This window comes from Cheilinus undulatus, linkage group 7 (genome assembly GCF_018320785.1).
Source record: "Cheilinus undulatus linkage group 7, ASM1832078v1, whole genome shotgun sequence".
Taxonomy (NCBI): Eukaryota; Metazoa; Chordata; class Actinopteri; order Labriformes; family Labridae; genus Cheilinus; species Cheilinus undulatus.
In genome coordinates this window covers 35000737-35024734 of record NC_054871.1, presented here as the reverse complement: position 1 = coordinate 35024734, position 23998 = coordinate 35000737, and the positions used below count along the sequence as shown (strand labels likewise).

The 23998-nt window shown below is 39.6% G+C and overlaps 1 protein-coding gene across 1 annotated transcript in view; it reads right to left on the bottom strand.

Moving 5' to 3' along the window:
* Positions 1-23998, bottom strand: part of LOC121512824 (neurocan core protein-like) — a 69204-nt gene that overhangs the window by 187 nt on the left and 45019 nt on the right. Inside the window, exons 10-14 of the mRNA XM_041792303.1 lie at positions 15505-15618; positions 9778-9936; positions 8706-8788; positions 7524-7668; positions 1067-1249 (exon numbers count right to left, since the gene is read on the bottom strand). Coding sequence (XP_041648237.1) covers positions 1067-1249; positions 7524-7668; positions 8706-8788; positions 9778-9936; positions 15505-15618 — 684 coding nt within the window. The remainder of the gene's footprint in view (positions 1-1066; positions 1250-7523; positions 7669-8705; positions 8789-9777; positions 9937-15504; positions 15619-23998) is intronic.

The following is a 23998-nucleotide window of genomic DNA, read 5'->3' as shown; positions in this document are numbered from 1 at the left end:
GAAAAAAGGCAAAGTGAAAGACAGTGAAATCAAAGACAGGGAAGAGATTTTAAAGAAAAGACTCAGATATTTATTAAGATGAAAAACTAGAGTGAAAGAATGATGCAATAAAGAGATGAATCACTGACATATATGAGAGGCAGACAGTCAGAGAGATGAAACCAGGTAAAAGTCAAAGTAGCAGGGAGCACAATGTAAGCACATGTTGCTGATGAGGGTTTAACTGTTTCCAGCACAGTTATATAATCTATTTTAATCAGAACAACAAGAGCACACCGAGCTAAAGACACCCACTCACAGCCTCAGTATGAGCTTATTCCTGGGCCACATTAGGCGGCTCTGTCCCTTTCTGCATCATCAACAGAGACATGCTTTCTTTAACAAATAATAAAATCACTGAAACTCTTTAACATTAACACTAACTAAAGATGAAAAGTGGATGAAAATCATTCTTATCACTTTGAAAAGAGGCTGCTGTATTTCTGCTCCTATCATTGCTGTCTCACTGTGAGCTGAGTCAAACCAAATGGGAGACAGATTGTTGAAAATGTATTCACACTAACCCTTTGTACCACCTCTGAAGAAAGAAATGCTTAAAAGTGATGAAATCTATTATTTTTTCATGCCCAGAAGGTTATGCATGACAATAGGTATAAAAGAACTTGATATCTCATTTCTAGCTTTTCAGATGTTTAGCATAATCCTTTGTATTTAATGCATCTTCAACCTGCTGCAAAAAGTTTTTGAAAAAAGTTAAAAAAAGAAACACCTCAAGCATGAATCACTTCAAAGGAGACCCTACTACTTTTAAGTAAGCCCAGGGGGTTACAATTAAGTTTGCTACCGCTGTCATATTTCTGCTAGCAGTTATTGATAATGAAAGCAGAGATAGGAAGCCTGAACCGCACGGTGACAGCGGCTCTAGAGGGTGGTTAATGAAGCAGGTTTGCCATATGGACAAAATGTGTGAATTAAAAACAAGAACATGTAAATTGGATGGTAAACAAACAAAAGGAGATGCTTTTACCAGCCTGCTATGGGAAAATCCTGTTAATTTCCGACTTACATTTTGTGCACATGATTTTTGGCCTCTCCCACGTGCCGTTGGCTCGACACCTGGCAGTGGGCACATGGCGCTGCAGGAAGCTGTCAGCACACTGGTAGCGCACCACAGAGTGAACATCATGGTGGGAATGCTTTCGACCAATGATGAAGGCATTTTCTACAGTTGGTGGGGGTCCGCAAAGCACTGTAGGGACAAGAAAGAGGCATTATGGGTGCTTTACAACCGGAACTAAGAACCTTTGAGGAACTCTGCTTTATGACTGCAGGAACAAGGGTCTAAATTTAGTTTTTATTTCCTCCAAAAACAATGTTTAAAAGTTAGGCCAAAAAGTTCAGTATTGTTGTCTTAAGGTCAGAGAATCTTGTTTTTCCATTTATAGATTTCTTTTGCCATAAAGCCCAGAGGGAGGGCTTTAGTACTGGTCTTCTTTCTGGAACTCTCCACAAAGGATCTCTGGAGCTCAGTCAGAGAGATCATCCTGGTAACCTCTCTTACTAAGGCCCTTCCCACCTGATTACTCAGTTTGGCCTAGTGGCCAGTTCTTGGAAGAGTCCTGGTTGTGCCAAACTTCTTCCATTTGAGAATTATGGAGGCCACTGTGCTCTTGGGAACCTTCAGGGCAGCAAAAATTGTTTCGTATCCTTCCCCAGATCTGTGGCTTGCAACAGTCCTGTGTATGAGCTCTATAAGCAGTTCCTTTGACCTCATGGCTTGGTTTTTGCTCCGATATGCAGCTGCGAGGCCTTTTATAGAGAGATGTGTGCCTTTCCAAATCATGTCAAATCAATTTGATTAACCACAGATGGACTGCATTCAAGGTGAGAAACATTTCTGCAATGACCAGAATAAATGGAAGGCCCCTGAGCTAAATTGCAATGGTTTTTACAAAGGGTCTGAATACTTGTGTCAATGTGATATTTCATTTTTTTTTTCAATAAATTTGTAAAACATAACAAATTGGAAAAAGGTAAGGGGTCTATTTTCTTTTTAATTACAACGAGTCTTTTAAATATTAGGTGCCATCTAAATCATTTTTCTAGTAAATGATCTGAAAGCACATAGCAATATTGATATACTAGGTCTTCCTTAAACTTGGCTGTATCAGGATATCTGATTTACTTCCTGGGACTTAGAACCTGGGAGGAAATGCCAACAACAGTGGGCAACAGGAACTGCTCTGCTCCTTCAAGTCCCTAGAACATAAAGTTCTGGGTACTTCTTTAAAAAGCAACACATGAGACAGAATATCCACCAGACAGTGTTTTTATTTTTGTATCCTCCCTTGTAGATCTCACATCCCACTCAAAACATCAAGTCTTGGATTTAGCTCTGCAGGACAGCATGTCTATCCAAGTCTGACAGTTTTTGGGGGGGTTGTCACAATAACTCAGCATTTTTGTCATAAGAGTTGAGGCAGAGACAGACAACTGTTTGCGCAAGCAAAGAGGGAGAAAGGACTAACACCCTGGTCAGAGACTGACTAGACAGACAAGCCTCTGGGAGATGAACATCTTCAAAGGTTTTTTAACCCTCCGACAGACAGTGTTGTCTCTCTGAGGAGACAGCTTATCCAATGCCAGTTTTGCTCAGTACACTGTTGATGGAACAGTAGGCTTTTAGCAGTTAATACCATAGCTTCTGTTCAGAGCTTCTGATTTTACAATTCCACTCACTTTTCAGCTTTTTAAACTATAAAAACTATTACACTACAGTGTATGCTATTCTGTCTTTAAATGTAAGGACTGTGGCGCTGTTGTCTTTCTTACAAATATGTGCCAGTGCTTTAGCAGACATATTTTAGAGACAACAAGCAGAAACATAGAGACAAGCAGAAACATGAGGAGGAGTTTTGTTGGAGACATGGACCCAATCACCAGACTAAGAATTTTCCAAAAAACAACTTTTCATAACATTTCCCAGCTTTGACTTTGCTCCTTTCATTGCATTTGTAGTTTAGCAGTACAAGTGGTTGTGAGAGGAGTTAGCACGAATCAGAAACTGTTTAAAATTATTTTAATCCCTTGTCCTTGTCCCAATGCCTCTTAAATTCATTGAGAAAAAAATGTATCATTTTCCTTGATGGAAGGTTTAATGCTACATTTACAGTTTAATGTGTTGTGAAAGAAAGGGGAAAAAAGCAATTTCCTCCTGACGGGATACGATCAGTGACTCGACACAAATGGAAGGCTAAAACATTTCCATCAGCTCTCACCTTTGCACACTTGAATGATTTCTCGCATTCATAGAAAGCAAGGTCAGAATGAACTGAAGTAGGGATTAAAGAAAATGTCACTAAACTCAAAACAAGCTGTGGTTTTATGGTTCTGTCATTACAGGAAACCCTCCAGGAGTGTAGCAAGATTTCTTAGGAAAAGAGCAAAAATTATGATTCAGATACTGTAAGACAGCTTCTTATGCTTTAATGAGAGGGTTTAACTGTGGATTAGGTATGTACTCAGGTCAATTATCATAGACTTCAAATTCAAATACCACTGACATTTCTGTGTGATATTTAACTTTCAGACAGAGCTGAACACACATCTCTTAATCCATTAGATTTAATTCGTTGGCATTAAGTTTTCTTTTAAGATGAATTTTTGGGCTTTTCAGTGCCTTTATTGGACAGAGGAAGACAGTGGATAGAGTTGGAAATGGGACGAGAGTGGGGAGAGACATGCGGCAAAGGACCACAGACTGGAGTCGAACCGGGGCCGCCCACGTACATGAGTAGCGCATTAGACCGCCTGGCCATCTGCATGCCCAATTTCTCTTAATCACAAACCCCAATTAAAATCAGATAAAATTAGTCTCTTGGAACTTTATACTTTAGAGAGTTTTTTTTAATAAACAGCGAAATGTCCCTGACATTCTAATTGTGAAATGCTTCTTCCCTAACGTGGAGTCAAGCACATGTGGAGCTCTGCTACGAGCTTGTATGGTTTTATTCATTTGTGGTTAAACAAAGTCTATCTCTGAAGGACATTAGAGCTACTAAAAACTATACTGTGAAATTGATGGCATGGAAGGATTTTGAGTTAATCATTGCTGCAGGTAACAAATAAAGCTAAAACAAATGGAGCTGCAGAAAGCTGAGTGACATAAACATTGGTGCAATGGCCAGGAAAAGGATGGGCCTGGGTCTGAGCCCAGCAGGGAATTGTAGTAGACCTTGATGAGTGGGTAAATTTACCAATGACAAATTCTCTGACAACTGGAACTGTATTCAACATAAAATGGGTCACTGAGAAAGCCATGGATAATTAGGACCAATGGTGAGGTCACCATCTCACTTCCCTGTAGATGGGTTCTCCTGCTCGGGGAATCATGGCTAACCAGCAGCAGTGTGGAGCCACTGATAACATGAGGATTGTACTGAAATATCCACAGTGGATACTTTTATCTTTCTTTTGGACTACTCCAAAGAAACCACAATGGTTGTATTTTACTCGTTTAGGGCAGGTTACAGTTGAGATCATCAGTTTATGAGGACTAATAATGGACAACTAACGACAAGACTCATTTTTTATTTGTATTGCAGAGTTGTAAGGTGGTGTCTTGTTAATGGAGCACTGGTTAGTTATTTTTCAGTATGATTTGTTGGTGGCAGTGATGTGCAAACAGGCTAACAGTGCTAATTTGAAGCTGAGTGCTGTTGTTTTAAGGAACAGCTCACAATTTTCATTGTTTGTTTGAAGAACTAACACAAAGGCAAATGAAAGAATATCTTTTCACTGTCATTTCCAAGGTCTGGTTATGTATAATATGAGTCAACAAGCAAGCTGTAATAACAAGGTAACAATTATTAAGGTTTAACATCAGCTTTTGTTCTGCTGTCTTGGTCTAGGGTCATGTTCTGAAATAAGGATGTGACCCCAGTCCTGTTTTAGTGCAGACATGAAGCTGCATTACAATGTTTCTGTTTTTATATGTGTTATTGCTGTTGAATGCAGGTTATTGGTAACATACAGATATGTAAAGAAAATGTCCGTTAGTTGATCTAAACTAGACAATAAAGTCCAGTGGAAACTCTGCAAAAGATGGACTTTCAAATGGTTTCAACATTAATGCTAATGTTAACCTCCTTTAAGTTTGAGCAGTCTAAACTATCACTGAAATTAACACCTTTCTGGATTAACAGTTGATAGTGTTAATTAGCTGTGGATGTAGTGAAAAACTGATCATCAACGCTAACTTCTGCAATTATTAATCTATGTTAAGCACTTTGGTGTTTTTCAGGTCTTTTTTACTACTGTTCTTCAGTTCCCATTTAGACTATTTGTATTTGCACTAGGCTATATCCAGACACAGCAGCCATTGACAGTAGCTGTATGTCCTGCACTACCAAGAGACATAAACGTCCTTCTGGTTTGGAGGAGATCAAAATACCACTTAAAAGAATGATGTTATTGGCATTTTCCTTTAGGTTCATACTTTTCTCCTATGACATGAGTATACAACAGATGCCCTATTAAAGATTTATGACCACATTAGAAAAGAGCCTAAGTCACTAAGTCTGGTAGTTCATTGATCCCTTTATCTGGCTCAGTAATACATTTAGCATGTGTTTCCCCCCCCGGCTTCCTAAATGTATTCCAGCATTGGCAGTTTGACTCAACACAAAGTGTGATCAGCAATAATTAAAAAGTCAGCGCTGGACACATCCACTGCTGAAGGCTCAGTCCTCTCCAAAACTACTCTGACAGCACTCTGAGTCTGTCATGAATAGTTGGATTTCCGGCTTCTCTGCAATATAAACCATTAGAAATATCAAATACTGTTAGAATACCTACATGTTCTGTTGTGGGTAAAACCCACTAGGAGCTCAGAGGCAGGAGACTCTCTGAATTTTTTGTCTAAATAATCAAAATGTGAAACTTCATCGGCTGTTGTTTGCCCACTTATGAAAGAAGGTCACAAGTATACAGTACATCCTATCCCATACATTTGTGTCCTTTGTGATACAATCTTACAATTTATTTGTTAAATGTGATGTAGTAAATCAAGGTGAAGCTTAGTGTAAGTTCAACTAGGAAGACTGTTTCATTTTCATTCTTCCTTTGATTCATTGATTTACACCCATACACATGTCTCCTTTTTCCTGCTTTGGTAATCAGCTGGCATGGGCGTCTACTCATTTAAGTTCTGAGTTGATCCCATTCTGCCATGACCTCTTTCCATCCAATTATCCTGCTGCTGTCGTTTTTAAAAGCTGTTCTCCTCTCCTCCACAGTCAGACTGTTGTCTCAGTGTGACTGCTGTAACCCTCCTCCACCCCAGCCACCACCAAGTCATCTCACTGGTGTCCAAGTGAAGCTCTTCTGTGCCATCCTGCACCCATTCATAACCACCTCCAAGTCATCTTATCAGTGTCTGGGTCAAGCTCCTCGGAAGTCCAGTCGTTATCTTGTCCTACTCTTTCCATCACCACCATCAGTGTCTGTACTCCATAAGGGGGATTTCCTACCCTAATGTTGGCCTCACAACCCCTTCAAGTGCATTAAGCCATCACAATAGAGTCTATCTGCCAAGGAAAATTTCAAATTTCCAGACTTGTAAAATAACTTAACTCATACTAAGTCTCTACTGATTAGAAATATATGTGAAGAATTGTTTAAATTTTTATTTAGTTCTGCCATGCTTTTGAAATCTCAATAATTTATAGAGTCAGTTTGATCCAAAAATCCAACATAAAACAAGGATTAAATCAAAATTTTCCTTTTCCTTTCAAGCAACCACTGCTTCTCAACGCTGACAGTACCTTCACAATAGTTAAAGCTCATCTATGACAAAGAAGCCATTTGTGTTTATTCTTTTTCACAAATAAAAACAAATCATGGATGTCAGGGTTTGATGTAAATCAGAAGTTGTCAAAAAGTTCAAGTCTTTAAGATGACAAATAACTTGTATGAAGCTGTTGTGCAAATGTCTGACTCTTTTCCTCAGGATTCTCACAACTGTCTGATCATCTCACTCTAGTTGCATAAAAAGATAAAAAGATATAAATATCTGCAAGGCACGTCACCCTGAGAGCCCCCTGGTTGACTGATTAAGGTGTCTGATAAGTTTACATGATGTTATTCTGACCTTTTGAACGCTGATGAGCAGACAAACAGATTGCATGATTCCACTGATAAGACTAGACGTTTAGATTTGACACTACACGGGGTTACTCGGGAAGAATGAGGCTTTAAGGGAGGAGAGGAGAAGATGAAAAGATGGTGGTGATTGTTCCTGACTGGTAACGGTCAGAGGTGGGCTGGATGCTGGGGACTTGTGATGGTGTCTATCACACTTGTGGTGGGAAATAGCTTTCATTTTGATAAAAGATCAGGGTGAATGTTTGAGTAGTTGTCTTTGCAATCTGAGGCTTCAGAAGTGTGTTTCTACTCTTTTGGACTTAGGTCTAGTCCACAAAAAGACATTTGTGAGAGAACATGGAAGATCTGGTTGTTCCCACCTGTTCCCTTCTTGCAGACGTAGGGAAGGTTGTAGTTGCAGGGTACATCGTTCCATTTGCCGTTCTCATGAGCAATCAGAATCACGCAGTCTTCTCCTCCAGCGAAGAAGTTGTCAGGCTGATTCTCACGCCAGTTTTCATAAAGCTGCACACAAACAAGAATGGAAGGACAGTGAGAAGAGTCAAGCCCACCATTTGATTCTACCATTAAATCAAATGTAACTTTCTTGATATCAAATGCCAACCAATGATTGACAGTGGGGTTTCTTCAATCAAGAATTGTACAGAACACTGTTTAATCATTTACTATGTACTGTGCAGTTGGGATAATAAATTAGACCAGGACTTTGACTCCATCCTAAGCCAAACCACTAATCATGTTGGTTAACTGTGTACTTAACTCTACTTTTCACATTTAGTTAAAACAGTTGCTAAAACAATATAACAAATGTTTATTCACTCGTCTTCCCAATCAGATTATACAAAAAAAGTAACATCATGACTTTACTTGTTTCATAAGCCGAAATGAAAGTTAGAATGCAAAATTTGTTAGCAAATCTAACTGTGAACTATTTCAGAGTTACAATATCACCACAATAACTGCAATATGAGTTTTTGAACACATTATGCAGCCTGGTTCATACAGACATATATTTGAGATCAGCTGATATGAAAATGCTTGACTCTGTGGCCTGCCTGATCTAACGCTATCTAACGCTATATGCTCAATTTATGTGTCATATGGGATACCATGATGTCATTATTTGGAGATATGACCAGTACATTACAGCAACTCCATGAAACAAGAAAGAAACAACCAAGATTTTCACACTTGCACACTTTAGAGAGGTCTATGTATAGACCTCATGCTGTTTACATTGACTGCTCATGGGCCAAATAGACCCACAGGCCAATGGAAAATGTCACAGTGGTCTAGATCTACAGCATGTGCCTGCTGATTGTTATTATAGGCTATAATTTGTAGTGAATGAGAAACCAGCTCTATAAAACTAAAAGAAAAACGAGTTCATACATTAACATTTCTTTTTCAGTAAACTGTTGTCCATGATGTTTCCAGATGTGATACTGAGCCCTTCTAAATGGATACAGTTTAACTCAGACCTTCAGCTCCACCGGGATCAACAGCTCTCTGGGAGAAAAACACACTCAGCTGGTTCTCACCAGGTCTGTCTTGTCTGTCCAGTGAAAGTCTTCCTCCACTGTGCGATCATTTAACCCAATCCAGGTGTTGTCATGGCTCATTCCTGATTAAGGAAAAACACAAGAAAAAAAAAAATACAAAGAGAACACATATGCACACAAGTTACACATAAATATGGTCACTAAAACATAGGCCTGTTCAAAAAAAATAATGCAAGAAGATAACACCACGATTACAGACCTTTAGAGTAAAATTGGAGTTTAAATGAAGAAGTAGTTTGGCTCCATACTGATGCTTTATTTTCAGTTCAAGTGTAACCCTCAGACCTCGTAATTGAACCCTTGTCCTTTCAGTAAGATCAATACAGGGCAAAGAATTGCTACATGTTTTTGGCTTGGTTTCGGTGGTGAGGTCGTCTTATTTGTGTGTCTGTGGAGGAGTCTGTGTTCAAGCTTGTACAAGCGTGTCAATGGAATTTCAATTATGGATGTATCAGATTAATATCATTAGCAGGCCCATTAATCTTCTTTATGGCTCTGATCTCCTTATTACAGGGGTGGAGACATCTCTTTTCAAGGCAATTAAACACACTTCAGTGTAACTGTGTGTGTGAAGAAAAAAGTTGGATGCTAAATGGAGTGTGGTGTCCTGACATCTGTTCGAGACTGAGAGTGGATCAAACATTACTCTCTGATAGTATCTTTCCCTTCTATAACACATGTGTCTGTGGAGCAGTGCTAGGAGCCAAAGGCTAGGAAAGAGGAAATCAAGGATTATGAGGCCCCAAAGAAAGATTGTGAGAATATTAGCTTGTTAACGCTTCACGGCAAAGAAAAACTGATCTCAGTGGACAAATAAGTTGATGATGATTGCCAGAGTAGCTCTGTCTCCTATCACTCTCCTGTGCTATAGTGTGCTTAAATACCAAATAGGTGGACTCAACTGCATTTAAAACAATAAAATTAAAAATGAGTCTTAAAATCAGATGTTACTACGGTGGGCTCTACCCAGCAAAGAGATTTTAGTGTCCATAAAGCCACAAAGCACTTCAACTAGCAGTAATATAAGTCTGTGTCTCTAACATCTGCCCACCTCTGATGAAATTGTGCTCTGCCAGACTGTGGATGCTGGCTAGGTGTCCGCTGTGCTCCCTGCAGTCCTTCTCAGCATCCTCCCAGGTGTGTCTCTGACTGAAGTACCTGTAGCAGTGACCGTGGAACTTCCTCCATGTGTGCTCGCAGCCTTTAGTGTCTGCAATTTGAGTTAAGTGAATAAAACAGTGAATAGTCAATGGAGAATTCATGTTTGACAGGTAATGTAAATGCTGAATATCTTTATTTGACAGGTGCAATGGGAAAATAGCACTGCAAAAGAAAGCAGTATAATGTAAGACTAAGAGGCCAGATGATCATTATTTTGTTGATACTTTTGTTTATTCCTTCATACAGCATGATCCTCCTGTGCTGAAGCAAACATAATCATTTTAATTATATTTCCCCTCTGTCTCCCCTTTGTTTTCTATAACTGTCTTTTGCAGAACTCATTTGCTCTCTGTCCCTTCATCTTTCCTTCATACTACATGGAAAGTAGAAGCTTTTCATTCTCCTAAGCTCTCCTTATTCACTTTGTTGTTGAGTAACAATGTGCAAGAATAAAATACAGATCAAAGAGTGCAAAGACTTCTGAAAACATTCAACAAATTGTCAAATCATTCAAAATAATCAACGACTCAGTATGAGAATGACAACAGAAATGGTCTCCATTAATAAAGAGACAGTTTGGCAAATTTTGCATGAAAATCTGAACATGACAAAAGTGGGGGTCAAAGTTGCCCCCAAAACTTCTGATGCGTCATCAAAAGGAAAAACAGCAGGAAATTTGTGGAGACATTTTGGAACAAACTGAAGGAACCCCACATTTCTTAGGAGTTATTACATGCAATAAAACTTGGATCTTCCAATACAATCCTGAGACAACACGGCAGTCAGTGCATTGGAAAACACCAAGGCCATGTTGATTGTTTCCTTTGACGTTAAGCTAGCTAGATAGCTAGATAGCTAGATAGATAGATAGATGTTTATTGTCACTGCCTTGTAAAAATGCAACAAAATTACATTTGGCAGTCTCCTCTGTAGCAGCAAACACAGTGGTCCAAGCAGTGGTTAGAAATCAGCAGCCTCACGTCATCCAACCTGCTGGCGAGGGAGCGGGCAGCGGCACCCGAGAGAAAGATGCCTGGTAGGGCAGGTTTGTGTGGGGCCACTCTTAGCCTAGCCTGCAGCCCGGCTTGTTTGCCTCGCTTTCACCTTCTCGCGCAATGGCGTCACTGCCTCCTCCCCATTGGCTGTTGGTGTCGTGCTGCTCCACGTCCTCCTCCTGTCAGTCTCCGTTCTCCAGATAATATCCATCAGGAAAGATGTAAACTCCATGGGCATGCTGTCAGTTCTGGCGTAAGTGTAGGGCTTTGTTTTGCTCCTAGCGATGGAACACCAGGCCACTGCGTTCATACACGCCGCCCCATGCTTCCTCAATAAGTAGCATTCAGTAGTCTCCTGTTGATCAGGCAGTGTTCCGTTGAAGTTACTGGCAGTTGTTGTTAGCACTTAAGCTAGCCAGGAGTTGCAGTTGAGACTGAGGCTTTCTTTTCACCTTTTTTGTGTTTTTCTTGATTGAAATTTCCCGTTCTTTCTCTCAAAGGTGTTTTCACAGGTTTCAACATATATTGTCAACTTAATTGTGAAAAACACTAGAAGTCAAAGTTATGACTTAAGAGATCATCTTTCTTGCTGTTAACTGCTCATTAAGGGTATCATTTTGGAGGAGTGGGTTTCAGAGGGGTCAACGGTGAATCAGAACTATTACAAACACGTTCTTAAAAAACTGTGAGAAAAAGTCAGAAAAAATAGACCACAGCTGTGGAAATATGGTTTTCCTCTTCATCAAGGCAACACACCAGCTCACATTGTGCCCCCGGTGACCCAAAAACAAACCACAGTGCCTGATCTAGCCCCGTGTGACTTTTTACTTCTTCCTAACATCAAATCTGTGCTCAAATGAACACATCTAGGTCTGTGTCAGCAGTTAAGAAAAGAACAAAAGGTTCTGAAACAGCTGTCCAAGAAGACTTAATGGACTGCTTTGATCAGTGGGAGACCTGAATGCAGCATGTTGACCCAGAATGGGAGGAAATTATAGCTTAAAGATATTGCAACAATGTTTATGTTCTTCAAAACTGTATTACAACATTAGTCTCTTATCATCAGTTTGATCACTCTTTGATTCCCTGGTATACCCACTTTTACAGGTCCCACTTCACCACATTGACAACAGGAATTTTCACAGAACTATCACAGGAGACCAAGAAAATAGATAACATTACAATGGCATGTGTTCCCTTCCAAAGACCTGCTCAACTTTTGCTGATTTCTGCCCTCAGCTGCTGACAGAAGGACTCTAACCCTGACATCATACCAACCACTTCTTTTTGCTCAATATAACTAAGCAGTTAAACACAGTTTTAGGGAAGGGCATGAAACTGACAAGCTGCACAAAGACTTGTGGCTTATAGCTAATGTTGTTTATCCAACTATTGATCCTAGTTAGCAACTTGACATTCCGTATACAATGTTTAACATCTCCACTGCATGGGATATGTCTCAAATACGGCTTGGCAACTGCCTATGGTTAGTGTTTGCAAAGGGTAGAACTTTTAAAAGTAAACTTGGCGGGTGATTGGACAAATGTTCTGCCTGTCTCATTCAGTACTGGCCATTCAGAGTGACAAAGTATCAGAGGCATTTCCTCCGGGAGGACAAGCAGCTTCCACAGTTTTTTAGACTGTTTATAACTTCCTGATAAAGAATTTTCCTTGCTGTTGCTACTATCCTCGTTGAAGTATAAATGACTGTAGCATCAGCATATAGATGGAAGTCGGCCTTAGAACAAGTTTGATACAGGCTATTTATAAACAGTCTAAAAGTAAAGGGCCAAGAATTGACCCTTGGGGGAAACCCCCACTGTTGTGTAAAAAAGATGAGGGCCGACTTCCACACGCTGCTCTCTGTCCTGCAGATAAACTCAAACCAATAAGCAGCATGTTTAGAGAAAACTGAATGATGATAATGCAACATCATTCAGGATCACTCTTCTCATACAGTTAACATTATTGCAAAATGTATATACAGTTTCACATCGTAAAAAAGATGCTCCCTGGGTTAGTCAAGCAGCATGCTTTGACTTTCCAGGCAGTGCATGGCTAAAAATCCCCATGTGGATGGATACCTTTATGAAAATGCATACTGAATACAAAAAATAGTTCAAAAGCAATTCATCCAGAGTAGCATCAATCTGAATAAGGGTGCACCAAGCTGTACGCTATAAAGGAGGAGGCTGGGATGGAGGAGGTGAAGCTTTGCATGCAGCAGCAGTGTCGTGCATCAGCATCAATGCAAGCAGGATTTAGTGAGAAGAATGCCATATTTAAATATGCCACCGTGCTGAGAGAAAGAGCTGTGATTTGCTGTTGGAGCTGGGAAGCAATAATTGGGATCAGATGGCCGTCATCTGACCACGGCTCTGCGTAGGACTACTGTATCCTGCCTAAATGAATGCCAAGCTTCATAGTTGCTCAAGTTCATGAACACCTGGATGGAATACAGAGCTCACTGCTGCTTCATACAACAAAACCCGCAAACCCCACTGTCAACTTCAGGAGTTTTGACAAGACCCAATTCAGATTGATGGGACCACTTTAAAAATCAAATGAGCATTACAGAAGAGCAGCAAGATGATTCTCATATGTAAAGGACATAATTTTTGTCTGTGAGTGAGCTGCTTTGCCTGCACAGTAAAGGTGCCTAAGTGTGAGTGAGGCCTCAAGTTAGAAGGTAGAGCAGGGTGAGTTTGAGTGGTAAAGTGATGAAAAATTTATCCACAAAAAGATGACTTAAGTTCTTACTTCTGCTTTTAGTCTACTACCACCCACCCTACTCTCCACCCTCCTCTTTCCTCTCAGTGTGTTGGCTTCACGTCATTGTCTGCTGCTTGCTTCTGTTCCAAAGCTCTGCTGTTTATCTTGGTGTCAAGGTTCTTCAAGCCTCTGTATCTGTCTGCTCCAGATTCACCCACCGTACTCTTCAGGGTGGAAGTTGTGCACTACTCTGCTCCAGTTGTCTAACACAGTCTATTTTTCCTGACAGACAAAACTCACTGCTGCTTGTCTGTGTATGCAGATGTTCTGTGCTTGTTCTAAATTATTTATTTTAGCAGTTTGTCATGCCAGTAAAATGAATAAACCATGATTCCTGGTAATATTTGACTTATATTGGAGTCAGAGTGGTTTCAACTGGATGCAAAACTTACCAACAAAAACTAACTCATTAACACACTTTTGAGTATTTGCCCATATGCCACTGAACTACTGAGGCAGAAGTTTAATAAAGATCAGTAAACATTGATGTTTGATGGATGAAAGACTGGCAAACAAGGTGTAGGAGAGGATGGATGGATGAAATATTGCCTGTATCTGTGAGCTTGGAGTGCAAACACTTTCCTCACAGACAACAAACATGGGCAGATACCCTGGGATTAATTAAACACACACAATCATTCACACAAGGCTTTTTGTTGCCAAGTTGAAGATATTTGTTCTAGGAAATAAAGACAGGAAGAAAAGCAGCAAAGGAGGGAACTCTCTTCCTTTGGACTGGATCATTGTCATAACCAATTTTTGTTTTTTTTTTTAACTACAAGTGTCATTGTAATGCATTTTACTTGGAGTTAGACTAGCATTTACACTAAGTGGGGAAAATTCTTTGATTTTTGGAAAGGTCAACTAGTGAGTTTTAACAGTTTAAGTGTTATGCAAATAAAGTACAAGCATGCCATCTTGAACATTATAGCCATGACATCTACTGCATTAGCAATGTCTAGCAGCATCTTAAACAAATCTGTTGTAACTAAACTTGCCTGTACAAAATACATGTCACTAGAGGACACCAGACGAGGGCAAACCAACCAGCTCAGGTACAGCTGGTCGATGTGTAGGATGTAAACTACAAGCATAGTGTCATTGGATAAGATGATAACTGAGCTCAAAAATAACTTCAAAAATTAGTTGCAAATAAGCAAGGCCAGGCCTTCTGGTCTGACATCGCCTGACCTCATTAATGCTCTACAGAATACGCAGCATACAGCAGCAGAATACGGCTGTTAGGCAGATGTGTTTGCTGCTGTGCCAGATGTTCTACCAACAAACCTTGAAAAAGCAGAAAAATCGCCAAAACTTCTGCAAAATGTCCTACATCTTTACTCTACCAATTCCCTTTTCTCTTCATTGATCACTCCTCCCTTTGTGTCCTGATGAATGCAGACAAGGAAGAGCAACACTGAAGCTATACACATAAAGTTGGATATTCAAAGTCACAGGTTTTCTGACAGATGAGGCAACTCTGGCTTGGTAGGTAGAGTTGGTCTTCCCTCAACTGGAAGGTTGAAGGTTGAAGGTATGATCCAAAGCTCCTGCAGTCACATGTCTATGTGTCCATGGGCAAGACCTAATTTCCTTCCAGTGCTTCACCAGTGGTTTGTCAATGTGAACTGATGCATATGAATGGAATTTGCTGATATTGATGGCCAAGCTCCAATGCAGTCTCTGCCATCAGTGTGTAAACGGGCGTGAATGGGTTGGTGTTTTCTGCAGTGTGAAACTCCTTGAGTAGACAGATGACTAAAAAAGCACCATACAAGCTCAAGTCCATTTACCAGTCCATTTGCCTAAATCCAACTCACAGCAATATGTTTTTGAACAGCTTCCATTACCTCTCTCACAGGTAGCTCCTCCATAGCTGGGTAGACAAAGACAGACGAAAGAGTTGATCTCATCAATGCAGGTTCCTCCATTCTGGCATGGATTAGACTGACAGTCATCAATGTCTGCAGGGATAGAGGAGACAGGAGGATAGAGAAGGGGTCAGATTAGATACAAAAACTTCAAAACATCAACAGAAATGTCCAAACATCTGCGTTTTAAACCAGCTACCATAGCTTATTGAGGAACCAGTCAGTTGATCTGAGTAATGAGGGGGATATCACTGGCTCCATGCAGGAGCAGAGAGGGAAACACTGATGGCCCATTTCCATATTCAGACACGAAACAACACAGCAAAAGACTAGAGTGTAGATATCTTAGTTTTAATTTTAACTCACAAAGTGCAATTTTAACTCCATTCTCAGTGAAATGGCCTTCAGTGATGAGGTTATTTGACAGTCTTAATGCTTTTAGTGTTAGTCCAACTCTTTAGAGAGTAAACTGAGCTAAGCTCCGCCCACTGCCATTTCAAATCTGAGGTGTTTAGAAGTGTTAAAGATGATTTTAGATTAATTCATGATTTTAAAGGTTCTTGGATGAGTTCAGATGTAGCATGTTTTACAGTGACCACTGCTGGAATTCCTTTGGTCAAGTTTGGTGGATTATTGCTGTTTTTGACAATGGACACCTCTGCACCATGGGTGAAGATATTCACCAAGTTAGCCATTTCTGGCCTGTGGCAAAGGATGTTCTACAGTAAAAGCTGATGTACTGATGTTCATCAAAGAGCATTCCCTAACTCTGCATTTGTCTTTTTGCTCCATCCCTGCCAGAAGACACCTTAAGGTGGCATTACACCTAAATACTTTTCAAGCAATTGAAAGTCACAGACTAAATTCCAAAGTCTGAGTAAAATCACACATACAAACAATGCATTGTTGTGTTAAATTTAACTCTTTGATTAAATAAAGACCTTTATAAATAATAAGACCTGACAGGGCAGGTGGTGGAGCAAAGGAACGCCTAAGTACTGCTATCTACTGCTGTAATTCAGGACATTATTAATTATATTATAAAATAATACATTATTTTGGTTGTGAGCATGTTAACCATTTACAACTATGTCTCTATTCAGTCATAAAAAGCCCATCAAAAATGTTTTCTTGTCAAAATGTTTGTTTACTGGATTAGCATGGTAGCACCGCAAAGGGCCAGAAATAATACAGTCAAGCAAAAGCTTCATGTTCTAATGATGGCCATATTTAATTTTATTGTAACTTCAGTCAAAAATGGACTATGGGCCACTTCTGACCCCCGGGCCATAGTTTAATAAAGAAAAAAGCAACCAATCTCACTAAACAAACTAACATGATGGAGCTCAATTACCACTAGAGTATAAGTGAAAGAAGAATTGGACCAAGGCAATACTTATGTTTTATTAAATTACTTTTGTTACAATAACAACATGAAGAGACAGCAAACACTGACACTTCACGTTTTCACCTCTCTCTTCTTCATGTTACATACTGGACCATGTTTGACTTCAACACCATCACAACAACATGCTGGTATGCACACAACTCAAATACTGAAATAGCACATTCATTATACACAATTTATTTGATAAAATCTCATTCACAGGTGTGTGAATACACTTTTTTTTCCTAGAGTGTGTATTAGTGTCTCCCTTCCTCACCTCAACTACAACAGAGTGATGACAGCCAGAGCACAGCAGGCCTTCACACTCTGCCCACCTGGCTGCCTCAGAGAGCCATCCAACTAAAGCAGGTGATCGTGTGTGTGAGTTTCTGTGTGTGTTTTTGTGAATTCATATGTGAGTATACATCACTTTCTGGCTCACTACCCAGGAAAGCAAAATCATGCCCGGGCACTCTGACAGTCTTTGAGAAGGGGATGAGAGCAGAGCTCCACTTATGTGCTGGCACAGGAATGGATGGAGGGATAAACAGGAGCAGAACCGTGGTCCCACAAGCTACACTAGAAGTTATTCAATGACATTTTTATAGTGAATCCAGACGAGGCAGGAAGAGAATGTTAGAAATCGATGATTAAGAATGATAAATATACAAGATGAGCTTCACATATATGTAAATCAAAACATCTCATCTATTTTTTTGTAAGCTGTGCGCAGTCAGTTTGAGGACAGGTAATTAAGGAATGGAGAAAGAGAAGAATGGGCAGGAGGCTACTGAGAGAGCAGACAGATATGTAGTGGGTGATTTGGCTGACTGAATATCTGGAGGCTCGTTGCAGACGTGTTGACACGAGGGCATGAATAATTGAGCGAGGGCAGAGAGAAAGAGAGCAAACAGGAATCTGGAGGAGAGTGTTGTCAGTCACCAGTTCTCTTTATTGATTGTTTGCCAGTTCAATAGATCAGATTGAACTTCAGTTACATGTGTACCCAAATGGAGTTGTTCCCCTCTGGATGTGCTGGTATTGACATGAGGCATATTAGTCAATAATTATGTTTAAGATGTATTTAAAAGACATAAAAATGACAAGTAACAGATTTAGCCTACTTACCATGGATGTGATCTGTGCTTGTTGGCTCCTGGGAACCGTACAGATGTAGTTAAAGCCTTGAGCAGATCCAAATTCATTCCTGATGATTAATATTGAGAGTTCAGAACTAAAACCCGACCCGTTACCCACAATTATTCCCCTTTAATACCTGGATCCACCAAAACCAGTGGGTTATAGAGCACGACTTGACCTGACCAAACCCGTACATACAGCCACCTACTGTCATTTAACTTTGTTATGAACTAACCTGACACGCCAGATGGATTTGTTTCACACATCCATCTGGGAAAGCTTCAATAGGAAATGTTTGAGAAAAGGCAGAGGCTTTGAAAAAAACTGAGTGTGATTGGATGAATGTTCTGTCACATCTCTACGTCATGACTCTGTGCCCCTGAAAGTACTGCCCCTCGTTGCTGATTGGTCCTGTCACTTTCTAACCGGGCCCAAATGGTTCAGATGGGAGCTTTGCAAGATGGATTCGCTAGTGAAAAACAAGGAAACGGGCGTATCCATCTGCTTTGCAAGGTTAGTTATGAACTACACTGAGAAAAATCTCAAAGATGTTGAGACACTACGTGAATATGAGATAAAAGAGATGAAATTCCCCAAGGGAGAGATGATTCAAGCGTCCAATCACAGAACATTCACCCACCTTGTTTATTACAAAATAAATCCAAGTGCAGAAAAAAATAGAAACAATAAAAACAAGATTTTCCTAAAAGTTTCATCCAAGATACTTGTAAGGGAAAGCATTTATAATCATTTTAAACTTTATACACCCAAGAAAAAGGAGAAATATTACTGTGTGCTTTTTTGTGTGGTAAACTCTGGCAGCTAATAGCTAGTGTACTCAAGACCACACCATCCGAGACTTGCCCAAGACCAGAATGCAACGAGACCAAGACAAGACCAAGACTTGGGGGTCGAGGCCGAGTCAAGACCAAGACCGAGACAAGTCCAAGACCATAAAAATCATTTTCTTAAAAAAACCATGACAAGATTGAACAGTTAAAAGCATTCTCTCTTTAATTTTAGTTTTCTTTTTAATAAATTTGGCAGATAAAAACAAGGTGTCTGCAAAAATCTCAAATCTTAAAAAAAATGTTCAACTAGCTTCTTGCAAAAAATGAATCCTTGTATTTATTGAAAAGCCACTGACAAGTCTGGAATTACTTTAAATATCTGAAAATGAAATGTTTATCTGGATTTGTCAGGTGAATGAGGCCTAAAGAAAGTGTTCAGAGGTATCTCTGACTATAAATAAGATGGACTGATGTCTTTGCTTTTGCAGGTGTAGCTATTTGTTGTTTTTTCAAGTGCTTCTCCTTCTTATCACATTTATGATCTATGATCAAGGTTTTTTGATTGTTGTGTCTGAACAATTACAGACAACTTTGAAAACATTTCACCCATGTTTTGGTGCTTTAGTAGGCTACACAATGAGTCTATACAGTTAGCATGATGTTAGCTCTAAACTTCTGGATCATGCTAGTTTTTCAAAATGGTGGGGCTGGGGTGATTTGTGCCAAAGGGCCTGGGTTAAGTTGTGCCAGTGGCACACCCACAAGCCCAGACCCACAGATAAACCCGAACCCTGACTCCCAAACAACCAGACCCAAATACCCACACACCCAGAGACACAAATCCCAGACCAACAGACCTAGACCCTAACCAACACACTCTCTCACCCAGTCCCACACACCGACACACCCATCCTAACAAATCCACACAACCACACACCGAGACCTACACACCTAGAACCCAGCAAAGAAGGACCAAGAGCAGCTGGAGAAGTGAGGAGATGGGCATGCCTCATCAGTGTTTGATTTACCTGCCATTTGTTTAATTTAGCTCACACTGATTTCAGTTTAGAGTTTGCACTGTTATTAAAGAGCAGTTTTATTCAGTTTTTAAGGGGCCCAAGTCACAATGGGACGTTCAGAAACTGGCCTAACTCACTCTATTCGTATATGTTACATAACTGACAGACAGCGTTCTATGTATGTCAACAGGCATCTTTTGCCAAAGCCCTGTTGCCTGAAATGATTCACAAATATCATATATTGTGTATTTATTGCAGATCCAAAGTTATTGTTCCCAGGGATGCACCACACCCTGAAATATATGATCATACTTAAGTTGGAGGTATTACTGTCCTGGCCTCACTTTAAAGTCACTTTAAGTAAAAAGTGGCACAACTCACCCCACTCTCCCCTAATACAAAAATATTCTAAACTCATGATACAGACCTTTAAATGTTCAAAACACATTTTTATCACTATTTTTTAATAGGTCGGATTTAAGTACATTTTTTAAATTTTGATTTTCTTATCCAAGTTTCTCCATGAAGTTCCCCATTAGAGTTATTAATAAAACAAGATGCACATTTTTCACCCTATATTCTTTGTTTTTCATCATAAAGCTATTAGGATCTAATTCTGGTCATACTTGACAGTGTTTGCTTGTTTAGAAGTAAAACTAATGATAATCATTGTATAGCTTATGATTTCCTCCCTTTTATTGTTTTACCTGCTGCATTTTGTTTAATTCAATATTTGTACCTTTAAAATTGTCTACCTTGAGGCATACAAAAGCCTTTATGGCAAGGCAGTTGTCCTTCTGGATACCCCTTTTTTTATAAGAAAAATCTCATCAGCTGTGCATGTAAAGGAAAACTATATGCAAAGATGCATTTCCACTTACTCTTCCTGTTTTCAACATCACTTTTGGATGAAAGTCTCAGATGAACGGTGACAATGGCAACCACATCTTAAACCATAATACAGGGTTTACTAGCCAATATGATATTGCCATATAAAAGCTTTCCAGGGGTTCCTTGTAAAGAAAAAAACAGTGCATTAAACTGTTGTCTGTACTTTGATGGCTGCCAATTCCTCCAATGTATGGCTGTGACCCACTTCTGCCTTCTTTTGGCATACAATAGAAGGCTATAGCCTCACCTGTTGGTGCACCCCACTGTACAAAAGGAGATAACAACGGTTAAATATTTAGATATTACTGCATGGAATTTTTTGGAGATGAAGAGATGAGTGTTTAATTAACACTGGCATCCAGTAAGCAAGATGTCCCTTTTGCCACCTGGGCTTGGGAGGTCAGATAAAGGTCATAAAAGCCCAAAATGTACCCCTACCATGTTCAATGTCCTCCAAAGACTGTTATTTTTCTGTCCTCTTCATGACTTTGATACCTCTGGTGCATCTTTTAACTGAGAGTCAGATTTATGCTTTCAGTTCTCATCACAGTTAGCGATACTCAGGATAGATTAAACATGAACATCTCTCTATGCTTTATATTTTAATGAGAGCTCAGCTGAAATATGTAATTTCATGGCTTTGAATTCTTGTGGGTTAATGCAGGAAGTTAAAGGAGTCCAGCAGAGAGGGAGAGAGTCTGCTGAGAGAGTAATAAAGGCTTGAAGAAACAAATCGATTCTTCTGCTGAGAACTGGCCTGCATTATAACTTGGTGTTTATTTTTAGTGGCTGAAAACCCAGACCATAGAAAACAGCATGGTCTCAAGAGACCTGTAACTTTCAGCTGGCTCCTCAATTTTTGGATTTGTTGCAAATTAGATGGCAACATCCTGTGCTAAAGCGAGTCCAGAGTTTTTTTTTTAAGAGATTTTAAAAGTTGTCTCTATTTGAAAATAAAAGATTTTCCCTTTTATTAATATATCCAGGAAGTTATCTAACCTACCTAGCTCAAGTAGGAAGACTATTTCTTACCCATCATTATTCACCACTCATTCATTTTTTCTCTCCCCCCGCTCTAGTGATCAGCTGATTATGGGTGTTTACTTTCTTCAGTACTAAACTAATCAGATTCTCCCTCAGCCTCACTTGACAAGTCATCATGCATCAGTCACATTTGAACTCTGTCGTCTTCTCTTCTGCAGCTAGCCTGTCATTTCAGTGGCAGCTGCTCCTCCACCCCAGCCACCTCCATTCCAGTTGGCCTCACTACTCTTTTAATTACATGAAGTCATCACTATGGAGTCTAATGGCCAAAGACACTTCATGTTTCCCTTTCACCAAAACGTGTAAAATAAATCATTGTTCACTCATATTAAGTCTCTCCTGATTGATCTGTGCTGGTGAACTTGTGTCCTAACACTCCAAGGTCATATTTTTGATCCTTTAGCACTGAGGTATCTTGCGAATGCTTTTGTAAATCTCTAAACCAAACACACTGATTTTCGCTCAAAAAATAAATACAATAAATGTCAAAACTAGAAACATTTGAGATACTTTTACTTGCCATTTGATGGCTTTGACAAAAATAACTGCAATTTCCCAGCAAGCTTTAAGAGTGTGCCAGTAAATGCTGGAATAGAGATGCTGGCTGTCTGTTCTGAATGTCAAGAACACTCAAACATTTTTTGAGAGGATAGAGACAACTGTCTTTTTCTGTCCAAATAATGACTGTGTGAAGAAACACTGACAGCTGTGGAATTTAGCACAGCATCTGCATTTAAACGATAGTCTCAGATCTGTTTTACATGAGAGAAACTTCCAAAGGAGGGAGTTCTGTCTCTGTAAATGTCTGACATAATTGCCTCTGCAAATTGTGAAAAACCTTGTCACACAGTGTCTCATTAAGTGAGAAGATGAAGAGAACAGACTGAAACAAGAAATTTATGGAGAGTAAGAAAGACATTAATGAGAAAAAATATTTTCAGCTGTGAGTGATGGAATAAGTAGACCTAAAAGAATAAATGTGCACACATCTGAGATGTTTCTGTGAATACATATTTCAACTTTGATTTTGATTTGTGATGCAAACACATTAAGAGAAACCCAAGCAGCAGACAAAGAGAGAACAAATCAAATCTCATTACCTGCTGGTAAAATATAATCCCAGTGTGTTCTTACAGGGAAGGAAAGGCACATTTTTTTCTGCAGAATAAATGTCACAGAAACAGACCAAACAGAGTTTTGATCAATTACAGAGAACCTTTGAACCAGTAAATGTTACCAGACTTCACATCTGACAGAGTGGAGGGTCGGCAGGGACAATATTTATCCAACATAGGCAGACTTTCTCTGTCAGCTTCATAAAAGAAAAATGCAAATGCATGCAAGCAAACCTCCAATCAGTCTTTCTGTGACCACATCTGAAAAAGACGCACACTCTAACAAACATACTGGTTCTAAGTCTGCACTGCCATCACTCAACATCAGTGACAGATCTGGTCAGCCTTCTTACAAACTGCAGCCAAACCACAGCCAGTATTATCTAAAAATAGCAACTTTGAAATGGAAATGATTGTGATGTGGTTTCACTGAAAGGCTTTTTCACTGTGTGACATGAACATTTCCTGTGTTTCTGACACTCATCCAACAGCAGACCGCACTCAATAGACTGTGATTTGATGTGTCATTAATGGTAATGCTTTATGTGGAGAGTGTGAAGCATTATTATGGAGCACTGGTAGACAATTCTTCCTTTGCTTTTTAAATAAATGTGCTGGTTGAATCAGTCTTTGTAAGGACTTTGTGCCTGAGAGAAACAGTTCAGCACTACACAGCTGATGGTTTTGGTTTTTCAGACTACAAATTTAAGACCACAATAACCAATCACAACACTCTGAGACAGTGATTATATACTGGTGGTATGTCACAGCTTCCCATCTGGCCCTTGGAGCTTCATTGGAACATTTGAGAAGGAAAAAATATTGCATGCCACTGTTTACCTTTTTTCCCACATTTCAAAGAAAATTTCAGTCTAGCATCTTATCAATAAAGTATTTCTGTAAGTTGGCATGGTCTTATCTTGATTAAAACTGTCATTTTTCCCATCAGTTTTCCACGTTAAGGCTCTTTGAGAGTGCAATTTCTCTGTCTGAGAATCTGCAAAAAGTGTCCTGCATGTGTTTTAGCTAATCACAACACATCATATTAGTATCAAACTCAGTGACAGGCAACATGAGAGCTCCAAA